This window comes from Schistocerca piceifrons, chromosome 6 (assembly GCF_021461385.2).
Source record: "Schistocerca piceifrons isolate TAMUIC-IGC-003096 chromosome 6, iqSchPice1.1, whole genome shotgun sequence".
In the NCBI taxonomy this organism is placed as follows: Eukaryota; Metazoa; Arthropoda; class Insecta; order Orthoptera; family Acrididae; genus Schistocerca; species Schistocerca piceifrons.
The window spans coordinates 323,604,676-323,624,416 of record NC_060143.1 but is presented as its reverse complement, the minus strand read 5'-3'; the positions used below and the strand labels follow the sequence as shown (position 1 = coordinate 323,624,416).

The 19,741-nt window shown below is 40.6% G+C and overlaps 1 protein-coding gene across 5 annotated transcripts in view; it reads right to left on the bottom strand.

Annotated features, from left to right (window-relative positions):
- Window positions 1–18,250, bottom strand: part of LOC124803112 (receptor expression-enhancing protein 1) — a 292,008-nt gene extending 273,758 nt beyond the window's left edge. For all 5 annotated transcript variants that reach the window (XM_047264270.1, XM_047264269.1, XM_047264274.1 and 2 more), the window contains exon 1: window positions 18,114–18,250. In XM_047264270.1, the coding sequence (XP_047120226.1) occupies window positions 18,114–18,145 (32 nt within the window). In that variant the 5' untranslated portion in view covers window positions 18,146–18,250. The remainder of the gene's footprint in view (window positions 1–18,113) is intronic.
- Between the last annotated feature and the right edge of the window lie 1,491 nt (window positions 18,251–19,741).

Genomic DNA, 19,741 nt, shown 5'->3' with positions numbered 1-19,741 from the left:
TGAGTGAGTGTGAGTGAGTGTGAGTGAGTGTGAGTGAGTGTGAGTGAGTGTGAGTGAGTGTGAGTGAGTGTGAGTGAGTGTGAGTGAGTGTGAGTGAGTGTGAGTGAGTGTGAGTGAGTGTGAGTGAGTGTGAGTGAGTGTGAGTGAGTGTGAGTGAGTGTGAGTGAGTGTGAGTGAGTGTGAGTGAGTGTGAGTGAGTGTGAGTGAGTGTGAGTGAGTGTGAGTGAGTGTGAGTGAGTGTGAGTGAGTGTGAGTGAGTGTGAGTGAGTGTGAGTGAGTGTGAGTGAGTGTGAGTGAGTGTGAGTGAGTGTGAGTGAGTGTGAGTGAGTGTGAGTGAGTGTGAGTGAGTGTGAGTGAGTGTGAGTGAGTGTGAGTGAGTGTGAGTGAGTGTGAGTGAGTGTGAGTGAGTGTGAGTGAGTGTGAGTGAGTGTGAGTGAGTGTGAGTGAGTGTGAGTGAGTGTGAGTGAGTGTGAGTGAGTGTGAGTGAGTGTGAGTGAGTGTGAGTGAGTGTGAGTGAGTGTGAGTGAGTGTGAGTGAGTGTGAGTGAGTGTGAGTGAGTGTGAGTGAGTGTGAGTGAGTGTGAGTGAGTGTGAGTGAGTGTGAGTGAGTGAGTGTGAGTGAGTGTGAGTGAGTGAGTGTGAGTGAGTGTGAGTGAGTGTGAGTGAGTGTGAGTGAGTGTGAGTGAGTGTGAGTGAGTGTGAGTGAGTGTGAGTGAGTGTGAGTGAGTGAGTGTGAGTGAGTGTGAGTGAGTGTGAGTGAGTGAGTGTGAGTGAGTGTGAGTGAGTGAGTGTGAGTGAGTGTGAGTGAGTGTGAGTGAGTGTGAGTGAGTGTGAGTGAGTGTGAGTGAGTGTGAGTGAGTGTGAGTGAGTGAGTGTGAGTGAGTGAGAGTGAGTGAGTGTGAGTGAGTGAGTGTGAGTGAGTGAGTGTGAGTGAGTGAGTGTGAGTGAGTGAGTGTGAGTGAGTGAGTGTGAGTGAGTGAGTGTGAGTGAGTGAGTGTGAGTGAGTGAGTGTGAGTGAGTGAGTGTGAGTGAGTGTGAGTGAGTGTGAGTGAGTGTGAGTGTGTTTTCTGCTTCACTGCCACAATCCTTTGTTCTATAAAGACTGGGAAGTTGCACAAGTCACACCAATACTCTAGAAAGGAAATATGAGTAATCCACTGAATTACAGGACCATATCACAACGTCGATTTGCAGTATGGGGTTTTGAAACATATATTGTGCTCGAATATTGTGGAACACCTATAAGAAAACTATTGAAAAATGGTCAATGAAGGAGCATAATATATTGTTCTTTTAAAACACAACTAGCTCTTTATTCTCGCAAAGTAATAAGTGCTACCGATAGGGGATGTCAAACTGATCCATATATTCGGATTTCCAGAAGGCTTTCCACATCGTTCGTTTCAAGCGACTTCTAATTAAATTGTGTGCCTATGGAGTATTGTCTTAGTTGCGTGGCTGTATTCGTGATATCCTGCAGTCAAAAGGTGTCCGTTCGTAATAACTGACGAAAAGAGAGTAAAACAGAAGTGATTTCTGCTGTTATCCGTGGAAGCGTTATAGGCCCCCTGTTGTTCCTGATCTACATAAATGATTTGCGAGACAATCTGAGCAGTCCTCAGATTGTTTACAGATGACTTTATCATTTACCGTTATGTAAAGTCATCAGACGATGAAAACGATTCAGACGAGGTATCTGTATGATGCAAGAAGTGGCAATTGAGTTTAAGTAAGAAAAGTTATAGTAATCCACACGAACACTAAAAAAAAAAAAAAAAAAATCAGCTGAATTTCATTTACACAATAAATCACAAATTCAAAGTCCGTGCACTAGAATACTTAGAGATTACAATTACGAACAACAGTGGAAAGAGTACATTGATAATATTGTGGGTACAGCAAACCGAAGACTGCGATTATTGCCAGAACACTTAGAAATTTTAATAGGTCTACTGAAGAGACTGCTTATACTATACTTGTCTGCCCTCTTCTGGAGTATTGCTCTGCGGCGTGGGATCCACATTAGATAGGATTAACTGGGGACATCGAAAAAGTACGCAGAAGGGCAACTCGCTTTGAATTATCGCGATAACAGGGCAAGAGTGCAACGGATATGGTGCATAAATTAGAGTGGCAGTCATTAATACAAAGGCGTTTTTCGTTGTGGCAGTATCATCTCGTGAAATTTCAATCACCAACTTTCTCCTCAGAGTGGGAAGACATTTTGTTGGTGCCTCTCTACGTAGAGAGAAGTAATCACAACAGAACTCAAGAGTTCGCACGGAAAGATTTAAGTGTCCGTTTTTCCACCGTGCTGTTCGAGAGTGAAAGGGCAGAGAAGTAGCTTCAAGGTGGTTCCATGTACCCTCGACCAAGCACTTAACTGTGAATTGCAAAGTGATCATATAGATGTAGACGTCCACGGTCCATCAGAGAATATGGAGGTCGGAGGTTTGCCCAATTTGTAAAGCAGGATAAGCTGTTATCTGTTGCCCATCCGACTACCGAGAACAGTGCTGGTGCGGGCAAAAGTGTTACTGAAGATATACCGTTCAACCTACATTTTTGAACACTGGGTTCCGCAGCAGATCATGCCACATGTTCCCATGCTAACTCAACGGCATCGTCAATTACGATTTCAGTGGGCATGAAATTATCGAAATTGGGCCTTGGATCGCTGGAAACGTGTCACCTGGTCGGATGAGACACGCATCTTGTTACACCATATTGATTGTTGAATCCGGATACGGTGTCATCAAGGCGAACTGCTGCTTTAAACATGCATTACGCCACGGATGCAGGGGAATGCTATGGGGGAGAATCTCCTGGGTTGGCATGGGACCTGCGGTTGTAATCTAGGTAAACATTCTAGCTGATACCTGCATTTCTTCATGCTTGATGTCTTCCCTGGCAAACGAATTTTTGTAAACGCAAAATTGTCCCTGTAAGGGTAAGAACCGTTCTGCTGTTCCACGTTCACATCTCGATCACCAAATTCCCCTTATCTGAAGCCGATCGAAGACATCTGGAGCACTATCATGCCCAAACCACGCACCTTCGAACCACCGGCCTGTAAATTACGGGAACTGCGTGACTTTGGTGTGAAAACAAACCTCCAAAGACCCACCTAGAGCTTGTCGCATCCATGCCACAAAGAATCCCTACTCTATTGCGTTTTAGAGATGCTCCAGGCGAGCAATGTGAGAATATTCGATTTAAAGATTGACACTAACTTGCACTTCCCTTTCCATGCAAATTCTAGAAATGGTCTTCAGTTATGGGGAAGTATAGGGTCAATTATTTTACAGTTTTCGGCGTTCAATATGTCGAATATCCGTTGTTCCTACTATAGTTTACAATAGACGTATTCCAAAGAGCCTGTAAAAAACTACTTGATGTACCCTTACACGTCTGGGGCCGAACCGCACAGTAACCCTGGGTTCGGTGTGGGGCGGCGGTTGGGTGGGTGGACTGCTGTGGCCTGTTGTGTTGCGAACCACAGCAGGGGCGAAACCTCTCCGTCGTTTCTAGGTCCAACAACATGAACCACAATTTGTGTGTTATACTTAGTTTTAACAGTAGAAGAAAATTTGCAGATCGTTCCTTTCCTATCTTTCTATTTCTTTTTCTAAATTACTAACATTTATTTTAAAACTCCGTTTCCTACATCTAATTTAATTCTGTTTGTCACTCATTGTTAATACCGTTGATTTCTTGCTCACACATTTGCTAATGTGTAACAATGTACTGTTACATGATAAATAGTATAATGCACGACCTGCTTCTTATTATATCAGGTAGCAGGTTTGATATGCAATAAATGAAATGTACCCTTTATTCTCGTTAATTTTTGGTAGCTGGAGTTCACATGCATGCAAAATTTGAAGGACACCTTGCTCGCTTTGACTGTAAGAACAATTTGGTCATAGAAATTTCCTATTCGGGTGTGTGGCAACTATCAAGTGGAGTATATAATACGAAAACTGAGCACCATTCCAAATTTTTAAAATATCTGGTATGTATTACGTCAACATTGAGTATGCAGGGGGAGTATTTAAGTGAAACTGCGTCTACATCAAGCGAGGACACTAAGTACATAAAAATTGCGTAAAAATTCACCCTTTCCATATTTTGAATACATAACATTGAACTACAGGATGAGATATAGTGCTTCACAGTTGAAAGAATCTTTGCAATTTATAAAGGGGAGAGTTGGTGAAAACTTCCTTTGATACACAATTTCTCACGGTTTTCTCATATTAAGGGATGGCACCTTACAACCACATTTATCACTAAGCTCGTAGCCGCTGCTTTTAAAAGAAAGAATTGTATGCATCCATCCACATACTACATTTGGTGATAGAAAATGCAGAGTTAAATCTCTCAAAGGCGTTAATGACAGCTGAAAGCGGACGAGGGCGGTGTTCTTCACGGTAGGCACGTTTGCTGTGTAACTCTGTGCTGTCCGGAAGTTCATAACCGGCCACGGCACGTCCGACTGGCTGCGGTTTACAACTCTGGGAACGGCGGGCGAAGACCCCAGGTCCTGCTTGCCCGATGTGTAGCCTCTACGTCAATGACTTAATATAACGAATCTTAGTATTTCCACATAATTATTGATAATGTTAAGCCACTATATGCCTATAATTTACAGCGCGATAAATGATGTCACTGCTGTTGCATGTGCACATACTCTTTCTCTATACGATGATGAGCCATACAAGAGGTTTCAGCAGCACTTATTAACCCTTTCTACGTCTGCGATTCCAAATGGCATCATTAAGTATTCCTGGCTTTTTTGAGATTCCCAATGCTTCAATGATACCGTTTGGCATCGCTTCACGTAGTTCCAAGTTTGGCCAACAGATTACACTGGCGTTTGCTTTCATGACTCGCCGTTTGTTTGAAGTGCAGAATAGAACTGTCCTGAGTCGTGCTACTGCATTTGTGAGTGAACAGTAACTGTTGGGTTTAGTTTTATTCTGTGTATACTGAAATTCTTGGTTAGGGAACCAACTTTATGCAGTTCAAGGGCAAGGGAAAGAAATACGGTAAGTTTACAATACAGTTGTGTATGCATTTTTTTGAGTAATTATTATGTAATTTCTAATGATGCTATTTGGAATCATTACTTATTTATTAACCAATAGCTTCAAAGAACTTTTTGCAATGGATATTGCATATGTGCAACATATACAGTAAATATTCATCACAAAAAAATTTCCCCAATTTTTTTCTAAATGTGACGCACAAAGGGTTAACCAGTTTTGAATACCACGATGACGTCGGGCGGACACTAGCTCTGTAAATGCAGATAAGGTCGTGGGACGGTCCACTAATCTCACTTGCCGATTTCCGCAACTTGTTCATCAGAAAGAAGAGTGCGTTAACACTCCTCGCGACTCTGTACCAAAAGCTGGCCAGAAAATCAAGGAGAGGCAAGTATTCATTGAGAATAAAATTGTGCTAAGGCAAAATGGTAAACGCACAGGCCGCACTTATTGAAGTATTTCCTAGAACTCTTTAAAAAATGGTTCAAATGGCTCTGAGCACTTCTGAGGTCATCAGTCCCCTAGAACTTAGAACTACTTAAACTTAACTAACCCAAGGATATCACACACATCCATGCCCGAGGCAGGATTCGAACCTGCGACCGTAGCGGTCGCGCGGTTCCAGACTGTAGCGCCTAGAACCGATCGGCCACCGAAGCCGGCCTAGAACTCTTAAATGTCATCGTTAGCTTAAAGTATCTCCTGAATGAAAGTACTTGTAATTGAAGCTCGTTAAAAGATTTTCTTTTCCTTAAATACTTGTTAGGGATCAGTGCCTCAGTAGGTGAAAACGGAATCCGTACAATATCGTTTTGTTGTTGTCCTGTGTCTGTCCGACTGTTTAAAACCTTTTTCTCGATAACGGGTAAACGTATCACGTTGAAATCTACGTCACATAGTGAGCCCTATGGACCCTTGGTGGTGTAAAAAGTTGAAGCTTCTAAATCCACGCAGTGAAAATATATGGTCACGTATGTAACTTATTCTGATACTCGCAAACTCGCTTATCAACACCTATAGGGTACTTCCCGTTGGACGAGGATCGCGAAATTTTGTAAGAAATTTTCACAGTACAACAAAATCCGAAAACAATACATTTGTAATTATATCACACAAAAAGAATTATCATTTGTTATCTGACTGTCCGGAGAGCCCCTTTTCTCAGGAACGGATAGAGGTATTAAGTTGAAATGTCACATACTAAGGTCTATGGCACCCTGGCAGTATTGTAAACGTTAGGTCGTAAGTCAATGCAATCAAATAGAACGGCCATTTATGTCATATATTTTAATACTTGCAAAGTCACTAATCAGAACCTATAAAGAACTTGGCATAGAATCACGATATTCGGCAAGACTCAAGGTTTCACACTGCAAATATAGAAAAAAAAAACAGGAAATTCCTTATTTGTAATTATATAACACGAAAAAATATTTCTTTTGTCATTAATTATACGAGGTCAAAATTGACATTAAAACAATCAGTAGTTCTCCATTTAGACTAAATGGGTCGCAACGGTAAAAGTCAAACGTCAGGCAAGGAGTGGCTATTGGTCATAAAACGCGTTTCGGAATTTATCAATCATCAGATATCCAGGAGCGATTACTGCACGTAACTATGGCGTTTTAAGTTGTATGTGAAACCAACATTCGCAGACTAGTCTGCAGTAATCGCTCCTGGGTATATGATGGATAAATCCAGAAACGCGCCAGATGAGCAATAAAGTCATCCCTAGCCTGATGTTTGACTTATCATTGCAGCCCAGGCAGTCTGGTGGAGATCTACTGATTATTACAATAACGGTCGCCCGCCACATGCATGACTCTCTCACATTTATATCATTGAAATTAAAACAATCTTGGAATGCCTGGGGCCCATGTCTTGCCAGTATCAGTACCGACAACAGACAAAAATGGTGGAGATTCTCGATTCCCGAAATGGATGAACCGTCTTATACATAATTAGGTTTGTATGGGACCCTCAGTGCACGAGTCCCCTTCACATCTAGTCATTTTCTTCGTCGTCATCCTGCTAGGGCGGTGGATGACAAACCGCGACTCACGAGCAACGTGCTGCTCTTTGACCCCTTGAGTGTGGCTCTTCCAGAAACTACTCCGTGCGTGCGTTGAACAATGCGATTGAAACTTCGTGCTCCATCTGTAGATGTCGGTTTTCGGTCTGGGCGAGCCTACTTTGAAGAAGTGGCGTTAGACGGCGCCGTAGGTGAAATTGCATTCTCTACTACGGCTCAGACCACGTGCACTCGGTGCCACCTGCACCACTTCTGCGGCTTGAACCAAACTCTTCGAAGGGGGGCGCGGATAATGCTTCGAAATTAGGCGTGTGAGAATTTTTAACGTTTCGCTTCCTTATTAACATAAATCCAAGCGTTTGTTCTTGAGAAGGACGTTCACTACCCACAACTAATGAACGACATGGTTCGGACACAGAGGACGAACGAAAGCAGGTAGACGAAACAAGTAGGCCTACCAAAGAAGACGAGTGAGGATGCGAGTTGGAAGAGGACGACCTCAAAAAACGTATCTCAATTACAATGAAGACGTATTTACCGAAGGTCAGCTTAGGAGTACCCAATTTAAATGAACAAACAACGAGCCTTCCTACACAGTTTAAGTTTAAAAGATCTGGCTCTCAAAAGAAAATTCAATCGTCGTAGTATTGCCATTTGGCTCTGTTGACTAATGAGTCTGTAGACCACTAAGCTAGGGCATTTGAGATGATAATTTACCTTCTTTGAAACAAGTTGTACCAAAAATTTTACCGTACTCTTTAGTTTATCGAAGTGGCCAAGATAAAATCACAGATCTGACGCTGGTTGTGGAGTTCGAGAACTGGCGGTAAGCGCAGTTTTGGGCAACTTGCAGAGTTCGTGTATTGAACACTTAAGAGTTTGTGCGTGCCGATAATGGCGCACCGCAGTAGCTTATTTCCACTGCTGTTTCTGGAAAATATCCATTAATGGGTTTCATAATATCCTTAGTTGTATCCTTACACGGTTATGAGTCGAAACCCTAGCACAGACTGTCGAGTAGGTGAAGGCAAGACAGGAATTCTCTTTGGACCCTGCGGTGTGCCGATCTTCGAGCGGCGGCGGAGCAACCGCCGCACACAATACGTATATGTATATGGCGCTTCTAGCGTCGCTAGCCGGTTTCTGGAAAGTGCAAGTAAGTCTGAGGCTGTCATTGGCGGTGACGTCAGCTTGCCAGGTGGTGGGGCACAGCTGGACAAGGCGCGGGGCGCTGTTCTGCGCTTTCAGATCGATGGACGCGTTCGTCTGGAACTATACCTGAAGCCCTGAGGGCGCCGTCGCCTTGCCACATAAGGGGCGCTTATACCAGCAAAAGCAAATTATTACAACTTGGTACTATATCTAACACAGTGTCTACTTACACACTAAGGGAAGTGTTGTAAGTCGTATAATTTCTGGCTTCCAACGCCAGCAATGAAAGATGGCAAGGCACCGGTTACACCAGGTTATAAACAGCTCTAGGTATTCACATGCTAAGTTCAACTACCACAAATTCGTAGAGCAGTTAAATTGTGTTAGTCTTTGACTATTATGATGTGCAAGCGTTAAATTTCCTGTCGGCAACGTGATCGTCAGAGACAGAGGGCACGATCGTGTTGGAGGAAACTGCCCGCGTCTGGAGCAACCAGCACGTCATTTGCAGTATGCTATATAGCGAAACCTAAATCCGGATCGCCGGAAAGGGATTCTAAAAGCAGCCTTCCCAGATGAGAGTCCAGTGTCTTGCGATGGTCGTCGCAAATTTTTTACACTTTAACTTGCTTTAACGATCTTTTGGGCAGTAAAGAACCACAGCTGATACAAGGAAACTGCGTGATGTGCGGGGAAAAGGAAAAGTGTAATCTCAGAAACTTGATCTCAATTTTTTCACGCATATTTCGTCTGTGTGCTCAGACGATTTGCATCCTTCATATATATACTTGTAGCACATAAACACAACCGTAGTAAATCAAATGAAAACAGTGTCAAACTGGAATCACGCTCTCAGTACTAATGCAGTTGCACTGGAGCAACATTAAACCAGTGTAATCACAGGCATTGCAGTGCGAGCCTTTCAGTATGAAAACGATGCTTCTTGAATAACTGGACTACAAATTGGTTCCCAAGGAACGTATTTTTCTTATCCGCAATTCCAAAGGGTTGAACATCTGAACTGAAAACATCGAATATATGGGCTGTCTCAAGTGGATCTGGCATGTTGATTGATCCGCTCTCAGCACATTCTGTACTTACTCTAAATGCACAATGAGAGCAACCAAGATTCGTATCCGACTAACGAATCACTGGCAGCGTCTCCCAGTCTCATTTTATAAGACGCTGCGAAATCGTCTGAAATTTAACTAAGTCTAGCAATCTGTAATTTTAAGCCATTACAACACACTCTCATAAAAACCATGTGATATCTTAATTTTTATAGCGACATCTCGTACCTGACAGTCGAGCGGCGGCAAGCGAGTGCGTCAGTTTTGTCAGCTAGAACCGTATATGTTAGATAGACCTTTGGTAAAATGTCTGAAAACCGAATTATGCAAAACCTTTTTCTGGGTAAAAATGTTTTGGAGGCCGCAAGGGAAAGGGCACGCTTCGCTGGAGACACCTTGAACGTTCGTACGCCCAAATGCACACTATCATCCAAGCATGACAGACACGATAGAAACAGATACTGAACGCACCAAGTGTACAAGGAAACTTAAACTCTTGCAGCAGTAGGATGGATCATAAAGCCAACCGACATTACAGAATTGTCTAAATATACAGTATGGTCCTTCATACATTTAGAAAAATCTTCCTTCTCGTTATCGAGAACAGTTTTTCGAAGTTAATGTTTGTTAATGTAATTCAAGACCTAGTCTTCCGGATGGGATATGTACCTCTTGTGAGCACTTTGACAGTTGGAAAATGCAGCAATTAGTTTCGCACGTGATAATGATATAATTCCTTGCTCTAAAATTAACAGACACGATAGTGCTTAAGTCGTGTAATTGATTCGCCCAGGAGAAGTGCTAAAGTTGGTATAAATATTCGATATACTACGCCTTCCTATTGGGAAGAAAGCGTTCTCATTAAGGAACACTATCCAGGCCTTTAACTGCACCCTATTACCGGAACTCTGAAATCTTGCTTACCAATCGTAATTTAACAATAAAAATACGACAAACTCAATAATGAGACTGATGCCCTAATAAAATAAGATGTGCCCCTTACGTTTAAATGGCAGGAAGTAAACACTACAATGCATATGCTCTTCTCGGTGTCCCTCTCTCCTAAATCACAACTGCTGAAAAGCGATGGATGGCAGAACCAAATTGATCTCTTTCATTCGTCTACTGTTCTTGTTGCTTTAAATTCAGATATCAGTTTGACTACCTTCTCGTTATCGACGAGGGCAATGTTAAAGAACAGATTTTCCGTTTGTGTAGAATAAGATGGAAACAACGCAGAAAAATCAATTCTTGCACAAGCAATTTCTATCCCATGATATTAAATGCAAAAGCAGTAGGACTACAGGCTTTCTTGGCTCATCTTTCACGAAACGAAGCTACCGGGCTTCTTTTCTCATCGAAGACAATGACCAACTTACAATGAGATAATAGTGTACAAAATCTCACTCGGTGGTAGGATCGACTTTTTGAAATCATCTATGCGGCGATGTATGTTCAAATCCTAGATATGACACCGTGCAGCCATTCACCCTGGTGGACCCTCGTTCGCGAGTAATCAACGACAAAAAATTTCGGAAATTTGTGCGACACTCAATAACGTTAAAAAGGTAGTGGTGTATTGGCTGTTTGTGTGGTGTAATGCCTAGGGTAAGGCCTTTACATGCAGAAGGTTGTGATGCTTTATTTTTAAATCTTTATCGAAATGAAGAAATATTACTTTTACTCAACTCGTTTAATGGTAATTTTTTTTTTATTTCTATTCCTTTGTCACATTTTAATCGCCATATGAACTTTTTGCCCTGTTCTCATATTTTTCTTTATCTCGTGTTCCACTCTGAATTCTTGTGCATGTGAATTTAATTATATTATCTGTTAAAATATTTAAATATTTGAAAATGCCAATCTATCGGTTACGAAACAAAAGACTAAATCTATACTGACTGTACAACAGTGTCAAAATGTATTTTTCGTTACAAGATATGCATTTTTGGATGGTAACCTTCATACTAACATTTAAAACACAACCTTAATTCATACTGCACTATGGAAAAAATAAAGCAGATGATTTAAACGAAAGAAGGAATTATAAGTAAAACGAAAGTCCAGCAAAATGAGGAATAGAAATAAGGAATGCAAGAACAGACGAAGAAACACGATTATAAAATAAAAAATTAAATGGTAATTAATACATGAATAAATATTTCAGTCAGAAAAAGAATGATAGGATGAAAAAATGATAGCAAATAAAGTTCCTATGATGATTAAATTGATGTGACAACGGAGTAGAAATAAAAAAATTAGGCCTACATTCAATCCAGATATGAAGAAAAATAATTATCACAACTACTTCAACAAAGATTTAGAAATGAACAGGACGTAACACACCTGATGATATTCGGACCCACGGCCTTCTGCATGTGAAGGCCTTGCCCTACCCATTACTGCACGCATCCAGCCCATACTGTACTTTTTTTTAACGCTTTTGAGCGTCAAGCAAAACCTCGATTTTTTCGTCAATTACTCGTAAAAAAAGGGTCCGCCAAGGTGACTGGCTACATAGTGTGGAACCTAACTGATTCCTTAAAAAAAATGCTAAGCAGAGTCAGCAGTATGAACTCTTCACTTTTAGCGACAATTACGCTATACCGACTGCGCCTACTGGTATTTCAATATTGCATCAAGACGTACAAAAATGAAAAGCACTTTTTTGTGGATCAACACTCCTAACAACTGGTTCATTACAAGAAACCTTGTCTCATGGAGGAATTGTAACACCGTGTTTGATATGTCAAAGATTCTCACAAAGCAAAGGGGTATGTGGTTCACAAGAACATGAATGTTACACACTGATCAGCACCCATCTTCTCACAAGCAGTATGCATTTCGAACTTTGTATTCGTTTCATAACTATTCACGCCCATGTAACTACGAGCTGTTTTCTCCACGGTGACATTTTACTGAAGTAGCCACAAATACCTAGAAAAGTAATGGCATGAGATCAAATGTCTTCGAAGGAGAGAGAGAGAGAGAGAGAGAGAGAGAGAGAGAGGGGGGGGGGCAGGCTTCGGATTTCTTTCATTCCATTAAGATCTGTCACCACCGCGAAACAAAATACTAAAAATGAAGTCTTCAACATTTGCGTCATTTATTTTTTTCCCCCAGACTACGAATGAACATTTGTAAATGGTGGGCAGCGACCCAGTTCTGTCGATTACTGTCGTGTCTCATACCACACTATTCGAATTGACAAAACACTCCTAGAACTAAATGATGGCCGCAACAACAATCTATAAATACGTTAGTATTGGGATTTTAACTGGAGACTCGTGCTTCCGCGGACACAGCCGAATTATGATATATACCAAGCGCACAACATACCTGTTTCAGTATGTTTTCACAATTATTCAAGACAGTTTTAACCTTTGTGACAACTGGCAACAAGTAATATGTACTGTGGACCTGAACGACATGAACAGCGCCATTGGAACCGAACGCCGCAAGGAACATTTTTTCCTTATCTTTTCTCAAAAAGGTTTCAGGAGCAGATTCCTATTCATACAGGCCTCAGATATAACATATTTTGATAAATACGTTAATTTCTCAGAATTAACCGCTGGGCCTTAAGCAGTGTTATTCCTCCACAAATGATTTCTTTTCAAAATAACGACCACCACCCTGGAAACCTCTTATCCATCTTCAAATTTAATGTCTACCCTCTAAGAAATGGCAAAGCAGTTCAGTTTCAAATTGTTGCTCCAAGAATTTCACACAGCATATGAAGCGACGATGCTGCTCCAAAATACCTGACCAGCACGTACCTGATTGCTTAATCATGGGCACGTTACGGCCTCGACACGCTAGCCAACATCGCAACGCCTGAGTGGACGGCTGTCCTTGCTCGTCAAACCTGCTCCCAGCCATCGCAAAACCATATGGCAACTCATCAAATGCTTTTTCGATGACCACAATGCAATGGAAGGGTTCTGGGCACATAATATTTGGCTACAGCGTTAAAAATTTGCTGAGATGTCAATTTCATCGAAATCGCACCCCTCTTAAAACGACATGCGGATAAGCATCATTTCACTCTACAATGGCAGTTAATTCCGGAAAGATTAAAAGATGAGTGCTTATAACTGTAGAATCATATAAAATAAACCCAGAACCAGTTTCTGGAAACTCGTGAGCCAGAAAAATGGGCAGTATGGATGGAACCAAAAAACATGTGGCACACTCTCGATTATAAAATCAGGGAATCTGTAGCTTAATTTGTACGATACTTACAAATTTGAGCTTATTCAGTAGTCGGACTGTACATATTCTGCCACTGAACCCGCAGCACTAATTTTTCAATATGGTTCCTTCAGCAAGACCGCAGGTGATCACCCCTGCCCTATCCTCAGAAAATCATACTTTCCTATTCTGTGTGTACAAACTTTCTGCTATTTTCATGGTATTGAGATGATGCATGACTGAACGAATGAATCCATCCATAAATCTGTCTCTAAGGTTTTTGAAGGAATTCTCTTGGCTACCATGTGGAACCAACTCCCTTTTCTCAACTACTAGCACGCTGGATTTGGTTAAGAAGAACTGAGTTCAACTGACTACTCTCCCACTTTTAAAAGGGGATAGAAGAATAAACTATTCTCGCCGACCTTGCTATTGTGGTTTAGTGAGTCCGATAAATTTCCTTGAAAGAATGGAACACGTTTTTTGTGCCTTCATGGTTGGTATGCTAGATTATTCCAAGGATCGATAAAGAATTTTGACAATGTTCAGCTTACAGTTCATTGTTGAGGGCCATCTGAATCGGTCAGTGTCGCCTGCGTTTGCAAATGGAGAAAACCGAACTTCGTGCTGTTATTAAACATTTTCATTTGAAGGGTTTGACGTTGTACAAACCAAAATAGCATCATCATTGAAGACCATTTACTTTTGAATTTATGAATTTCAACGTGGTCGGACAAGCACCGAAGACGAAGCGCGTTCCGGTCTCCGACACAGGTCACCACAAACGAAAACATTGACAAAATCCATGATGTGGCAATTAAAAGATGGCCGAACAAAAATTCGTATGATTGCTGTGACAGCAGATATACCAACTAAGCTACTGTATAATATCCTGCACGGAGAATTGGCTATGAAGAAGCTCTGTGAGAAGTGGAAGCCGCGATTGCTCTCACTTTAACGAAAGCACATCCGGCACAATGTCTGGTGACGTGTAATCGCAATCCGCAGGACTTCTTGCGCCGATCTGTGACTGCATTTCAAACCTGGATCCATCATTACACACACGAGTTAAAAAGGCAGAACAGTGGACAAAGGCTGGTGAAAGTGCACTGAGGAAGGCAAAGATAATTTTGTCAGCTGTTAAGGTGATGGCCACTGTTTCTTGGGATTCCCAAGGAATAATTCTCACAGATTACTTGGAAAAATCAGAACCATAACTGGACCCTACTATGCTTCATTGCTGGATCGTTTGACACTTCCCTTAGCTGAAAGAAAGTCTTAAACTTGACAACCAAAAAAGTTCTCTTTCATAACGATAATGCACCATCTTACACATTAGCGATAACAATGGCGAAAGTGCATGAATCGGGCTTTGAAATGGGTCCTCATCCATCCTTCTCACCACTTAGCGCAAAGTGACTTCTTGCTTTTCCGTAACTGTAAACTCTGGTTTGCTGGAAACACATTTTCATCGGATGAAGACGTGACAGCTGCACTCAGTGAGTATTTTGCAAAATTTGTCAAAACCTATTTCTCCAGTGGGATGAAAAAGCTGGAGGATCGCTGGACCAAGTGCATGCCCCTGAGAGGAGACTGTCGAGGAGTAAGGTGAGTTGTTTACATAACAAACACTTTTCCTTGCCGAACCAAATAAACCATACTCAGGTATTTTAGATATTATGCTTTCGGGGGTATGAACTTTTATTTTGTTGTTTGTTTTGTTCCAGTTACTTGCATGAACGTTAAATATTCTGTAGAGAGTTGTTCTACTGCAAACGAAATCCAAGTCGGAAAGTGAAATTAATTTCTATTTCAAAATATACAGACGAAGAAAAATCCAATAGCGCATATAAATAAGAACAAGTGGTCGGCTTGAATGTCCATTTTTTAATAGCGAAACAGTCAAGTACAGAAACGGAAACTCTTTAGCAATTTAGTAATCAAGAAACGAAAAATAAAGCAGATTCATGAGTATAACGTCTTCAAAATAATTTCACATTTGCACATATTTCCTCTTCGAAATAAATGCTTTCATTTACTAAAATATTTCAATGACACTTGTCCTACTCTTTCACTTCCTTGTAGTGTGTAGAATTTACCAAAGACCTGAGTGAACAACCTCATCAGTTTTGCTATTGGCATTAAATTCAGCTACTGTCGATGCTTCGAAAGGTTTCCGTGAATTACAAATACCTAATTTGATTAGTTATTTTACGTCCAGGTTGGAAATAGTGGTTTACGATACTCTGTTTTTCATGGTTCTCATTTCAATTATAAATGTAGAGTCAATGCCAAACCAGTGAAGAGCATTGTGAAGCAACTTTTACATCCATAGGTCTATGGATACGACGAAGTTAAGTTGCATAGTCCCGTTTTCGCTGAACAGACACTCGGATGGGGGACCACATTATCTTACCTTCGGTTAAAACAGTACACGAACATTATTCCATAAAACATAATGAAAAAGTGCAGATTTATTGAAGTTGTAACCTTTTTACCTGTAAGTCATTATGCCAATGTGCATCTTTAAATGCAAGATACTGTAACGACACATGACTAATATTCTTGGCAAATAGCTGGCACTACACGCTGTGGCACCGATATCTACATAAAATGATTGTGCAACTTATTTATTGTGAGCTGCACTAAATGACCATTTCAACACATGTACTTTATGAAAATTCTCTTCGATGGTTATGCAGCAACAATTTATAAAAACAAATATCCAACAGTCAAATTTAAGTTTTCGCTTCACAGTGATATGTGCAGCCTTGTCAGAATACTAATGCTATAGAAAGATCAAAAATCCCATTTTCGTACTTCAGTATTTGCAGTTCGATAACTTTAAGGAGCTGGTAGTTATACTCTTTCAAATTAGCAAAATAACTACAAGTTTTAGCAAGCAGATGCACGATAACTTGTGCTGTATACCTTCACAAAATCAAAATGTATACGTCCCACGGCAAGTTACGGGCAGATAACGGCGAACGAACTCTACCGTTTTTATGCATTTCTTCAAAACTGACAAGTTGTGTCTTTTTACGGTTCTGCCCGATTTAGCAACCAATCGGAATATCTGTAGAATCTCAATAGTAGACCCTATATACATAACCGGAAAAAGGGTACCCCCTCACTAATGAAATCACAGGTCTTAAAACTGGGTCAATACCATACATCGCAACTACACACGAGGTATATGTCCGACAACTCAACGTACGGGAGTGAACGCATTACGAGCTCAAAGTCTGGTTTATGTACTATTTTAATACTTGATACGCCAAAGTAAAATATATGAGCCAAAAATAAACTGGCCTGCTCTTCAAAGAATACAATACATTCAATACTTTTTAAATCAAGTTTAAAGCACGTCAAGGCACAGCTTTAATACTGAATCATTTATCTGATGCACCTTAGCATGAATTGACGCAAGTTAAAGGACCCCACTGAACTTCCGTATGAAACAACAGCATCTGGTGTGGATAGTAGTACTGCTCTCTGAAATCACGGTACTACTGAAAGATTTGCAGAGTAGCCCAATATTTAGCTGAAACGTAATAGTCAAGTTGTAAGATGGCAAAGATAACAAATGTGAATGCAAAATAAAGACTGAGGCAACATTGATCCACAGCGTAGCCCGACGTCTACTGCCTCGACAACATTTTTTAAAGAATACTCTAAAACATATTCCATTCCGATACGTAACGTACGGCTACATCGCAGTAAAAATGCAAAATGCGAGCGAAATCATGAAAATAAATAAGGGTATTAGTGAGAAGGCAAGATAGACCACTAAGAAATATTTTATAAAACAGAAGGCAGCTACGCATTTGACGATATTCAATGTGGGAATAAACGCACAGCTGATCCTAATTAAGCACAATATTTGTTAAGTTTTACACTTTGACTATCAAAATAACCTGTCTCTATAAGATCACAGAATAGGCTAACAAGATCACCGTGACCACTAAACATACCTGGAAACGGGAAATAAATGTTTTCTCGTAAACTACACCAACAACGCACAAGTGTAAACCTTTTCCGGTAGCCCTTCATTAAAAATGTGCTATATTTTACGTCATGCGCTTGCTTAAACAACATACATTTACCTATTCCTAGAACCACACATACTAATGACAGCACACTGACTTTCCACTTAAGAATTTAGATTACATGCACGTGCAGGTCACCACATTTATTTTCGTTAATGAGGGAAACAGTTCTTATATGATTTTCACGGGTGTTTGAGACTTTCCAGCGCCAAATGCAAATCAGTCCATTAAACTTTTATTACCAAAATAATTTATTCGAAGCAGCAGAACTTACGCACTGCGAAACGTGCCTCTTCGAAGTAACAAAACAGCCTTGAAAATCAATACAGATCAGCTGAGTAGTTCTTGCACCTTTATGCAGAAATTTCAGCATTTGTACGCACGCCATCTGCTTATTTTCAATGTTAAATGCCGAACAAAAGTTTCGTTTCGGACGAATTATTGACTCGAATGCTGCCGGGACGGTTAGACATTTTCATATTTCGCTCGCAATCTGCAGCCGCTGACACACGGTTTTCAGTACTCATTTCTGTAGGAAATAGATACAAAAGCTAGGAAATACTCACATGACTAAGCGTGACACTATTGAAGAGATCATTTTTTCTTTTTGGAGGGCACCTCCACGTTCTTGAAGCACGAACTATGCCGTTTAAACAGCACAATGAAACACACGGACCTCACCAGCCATCTGCCATGTTGGATACTGCCCGTGACGTAATAATGTTTTGGTCACGTGATGCAAGGAGCTTAGCAGAAACGTTGCTTCTTCTTCGCAAGTGGGAATTTTGGATTACTATTTTGCTGCGACATGAAGGCGTCTGTAAGAATGTACATCAATGTTGTAGAATTTCTTAGTTTTGCCTTAACTTCTGATAACGGATCTAATAAAGCAATCAATACTAACGCAAGAGCTAGCTTTTCCTAGTGTGACGAACTCACACTTGGAAATCAGGTTTTGAGAAACTGCAAATGTAATGGTTGTTAACTAAATACTTATAACAGTAATTATAACATAAATATGTCAAATATAAAGGCATTTTTAGTTCATTCAAATTATATTATCAACTGAAATTACCATTCAGTGTCTCCTCTGTATCAAGACACATTTTACCAACACCGGCTCTGTGTCATGAAAGGTTGCAACACATGCGCTATAGCTCTATAGTTTGGTATACCTAGCTGTTAGCATGACATTTCAATCGACGTCTCCGTTCATTTTTTGGTTATAGACATGAAAAACTACTCCGGTGGCTACCACGATTATGCCTTGGTTACTACAGAAAGTGAGCTCTTAGACAACTTAATAATATCACAATGGTCTTACGGGCACTTATAAAACGGCCTGTAGGCGGTCAACAATACTGACAATATTTCGCAGATGCTAAAAAATACTGATCGTCTAGGAGTGAGACTGAGTGGTTGCGTAATAATATTGAGAAAATCAAAAACTGCGGAAATGTATTGCACTGCCTGAAATATGGTGCCGTCTGTTATGTTAGTGTAGGTTTGTTGTCGTGCGGAAAGTGAGTTTAAAACACGATTAAATAACATAATTATTGGAGCGCATCTAAATATATAAATCATAGCCAGCATTGTGGAATGTTAGGGCAGATGAGTATACAAAAAGAGAAGTGTTAAGAACGATGAATCATACGCTAAGTTGACCAGAAAATACAGGGAAGGATAGCGAGGGCACATGTTTAAAAAATTAATTAATGCAACGTTATGAACCAAAGTATATACTTACCTGAATATAATCCTTTAGAGAAAGTATTTTTGCATGACACGTTTTTATAACTATGTCTCAAATACTGCACTAAAGTAAAACAGCACTTGTAAATTTCAAGTCTTCGAAAGAATTGCCAGCAGCAAGCTACTGCAGCGAAACAGATAAGCGCTGATTTGGTGGAACTGCGTCTCTCATTGTATTATTTTGTTTTTTGAAGATGGGGATATGGGCGTTTGCAGAAATTTATCTTTTGGGGTGGGAGGGGGGAGGGGGGCGGGAAGTTGCAGGTGTCTATATATGGGAAGAACTATATCCTGTAATGTATCATATGTCGCTCCATCAGTACACAAATAGTTATGAATACCGTAATTTTGGTTTTATTTTCATTCACCTTTAATTTTCTCAACAAGTTTTCGAGAGTGATTTTTAACGCCCCTTGTGGCAATTTTTCATCCACATTTTTTG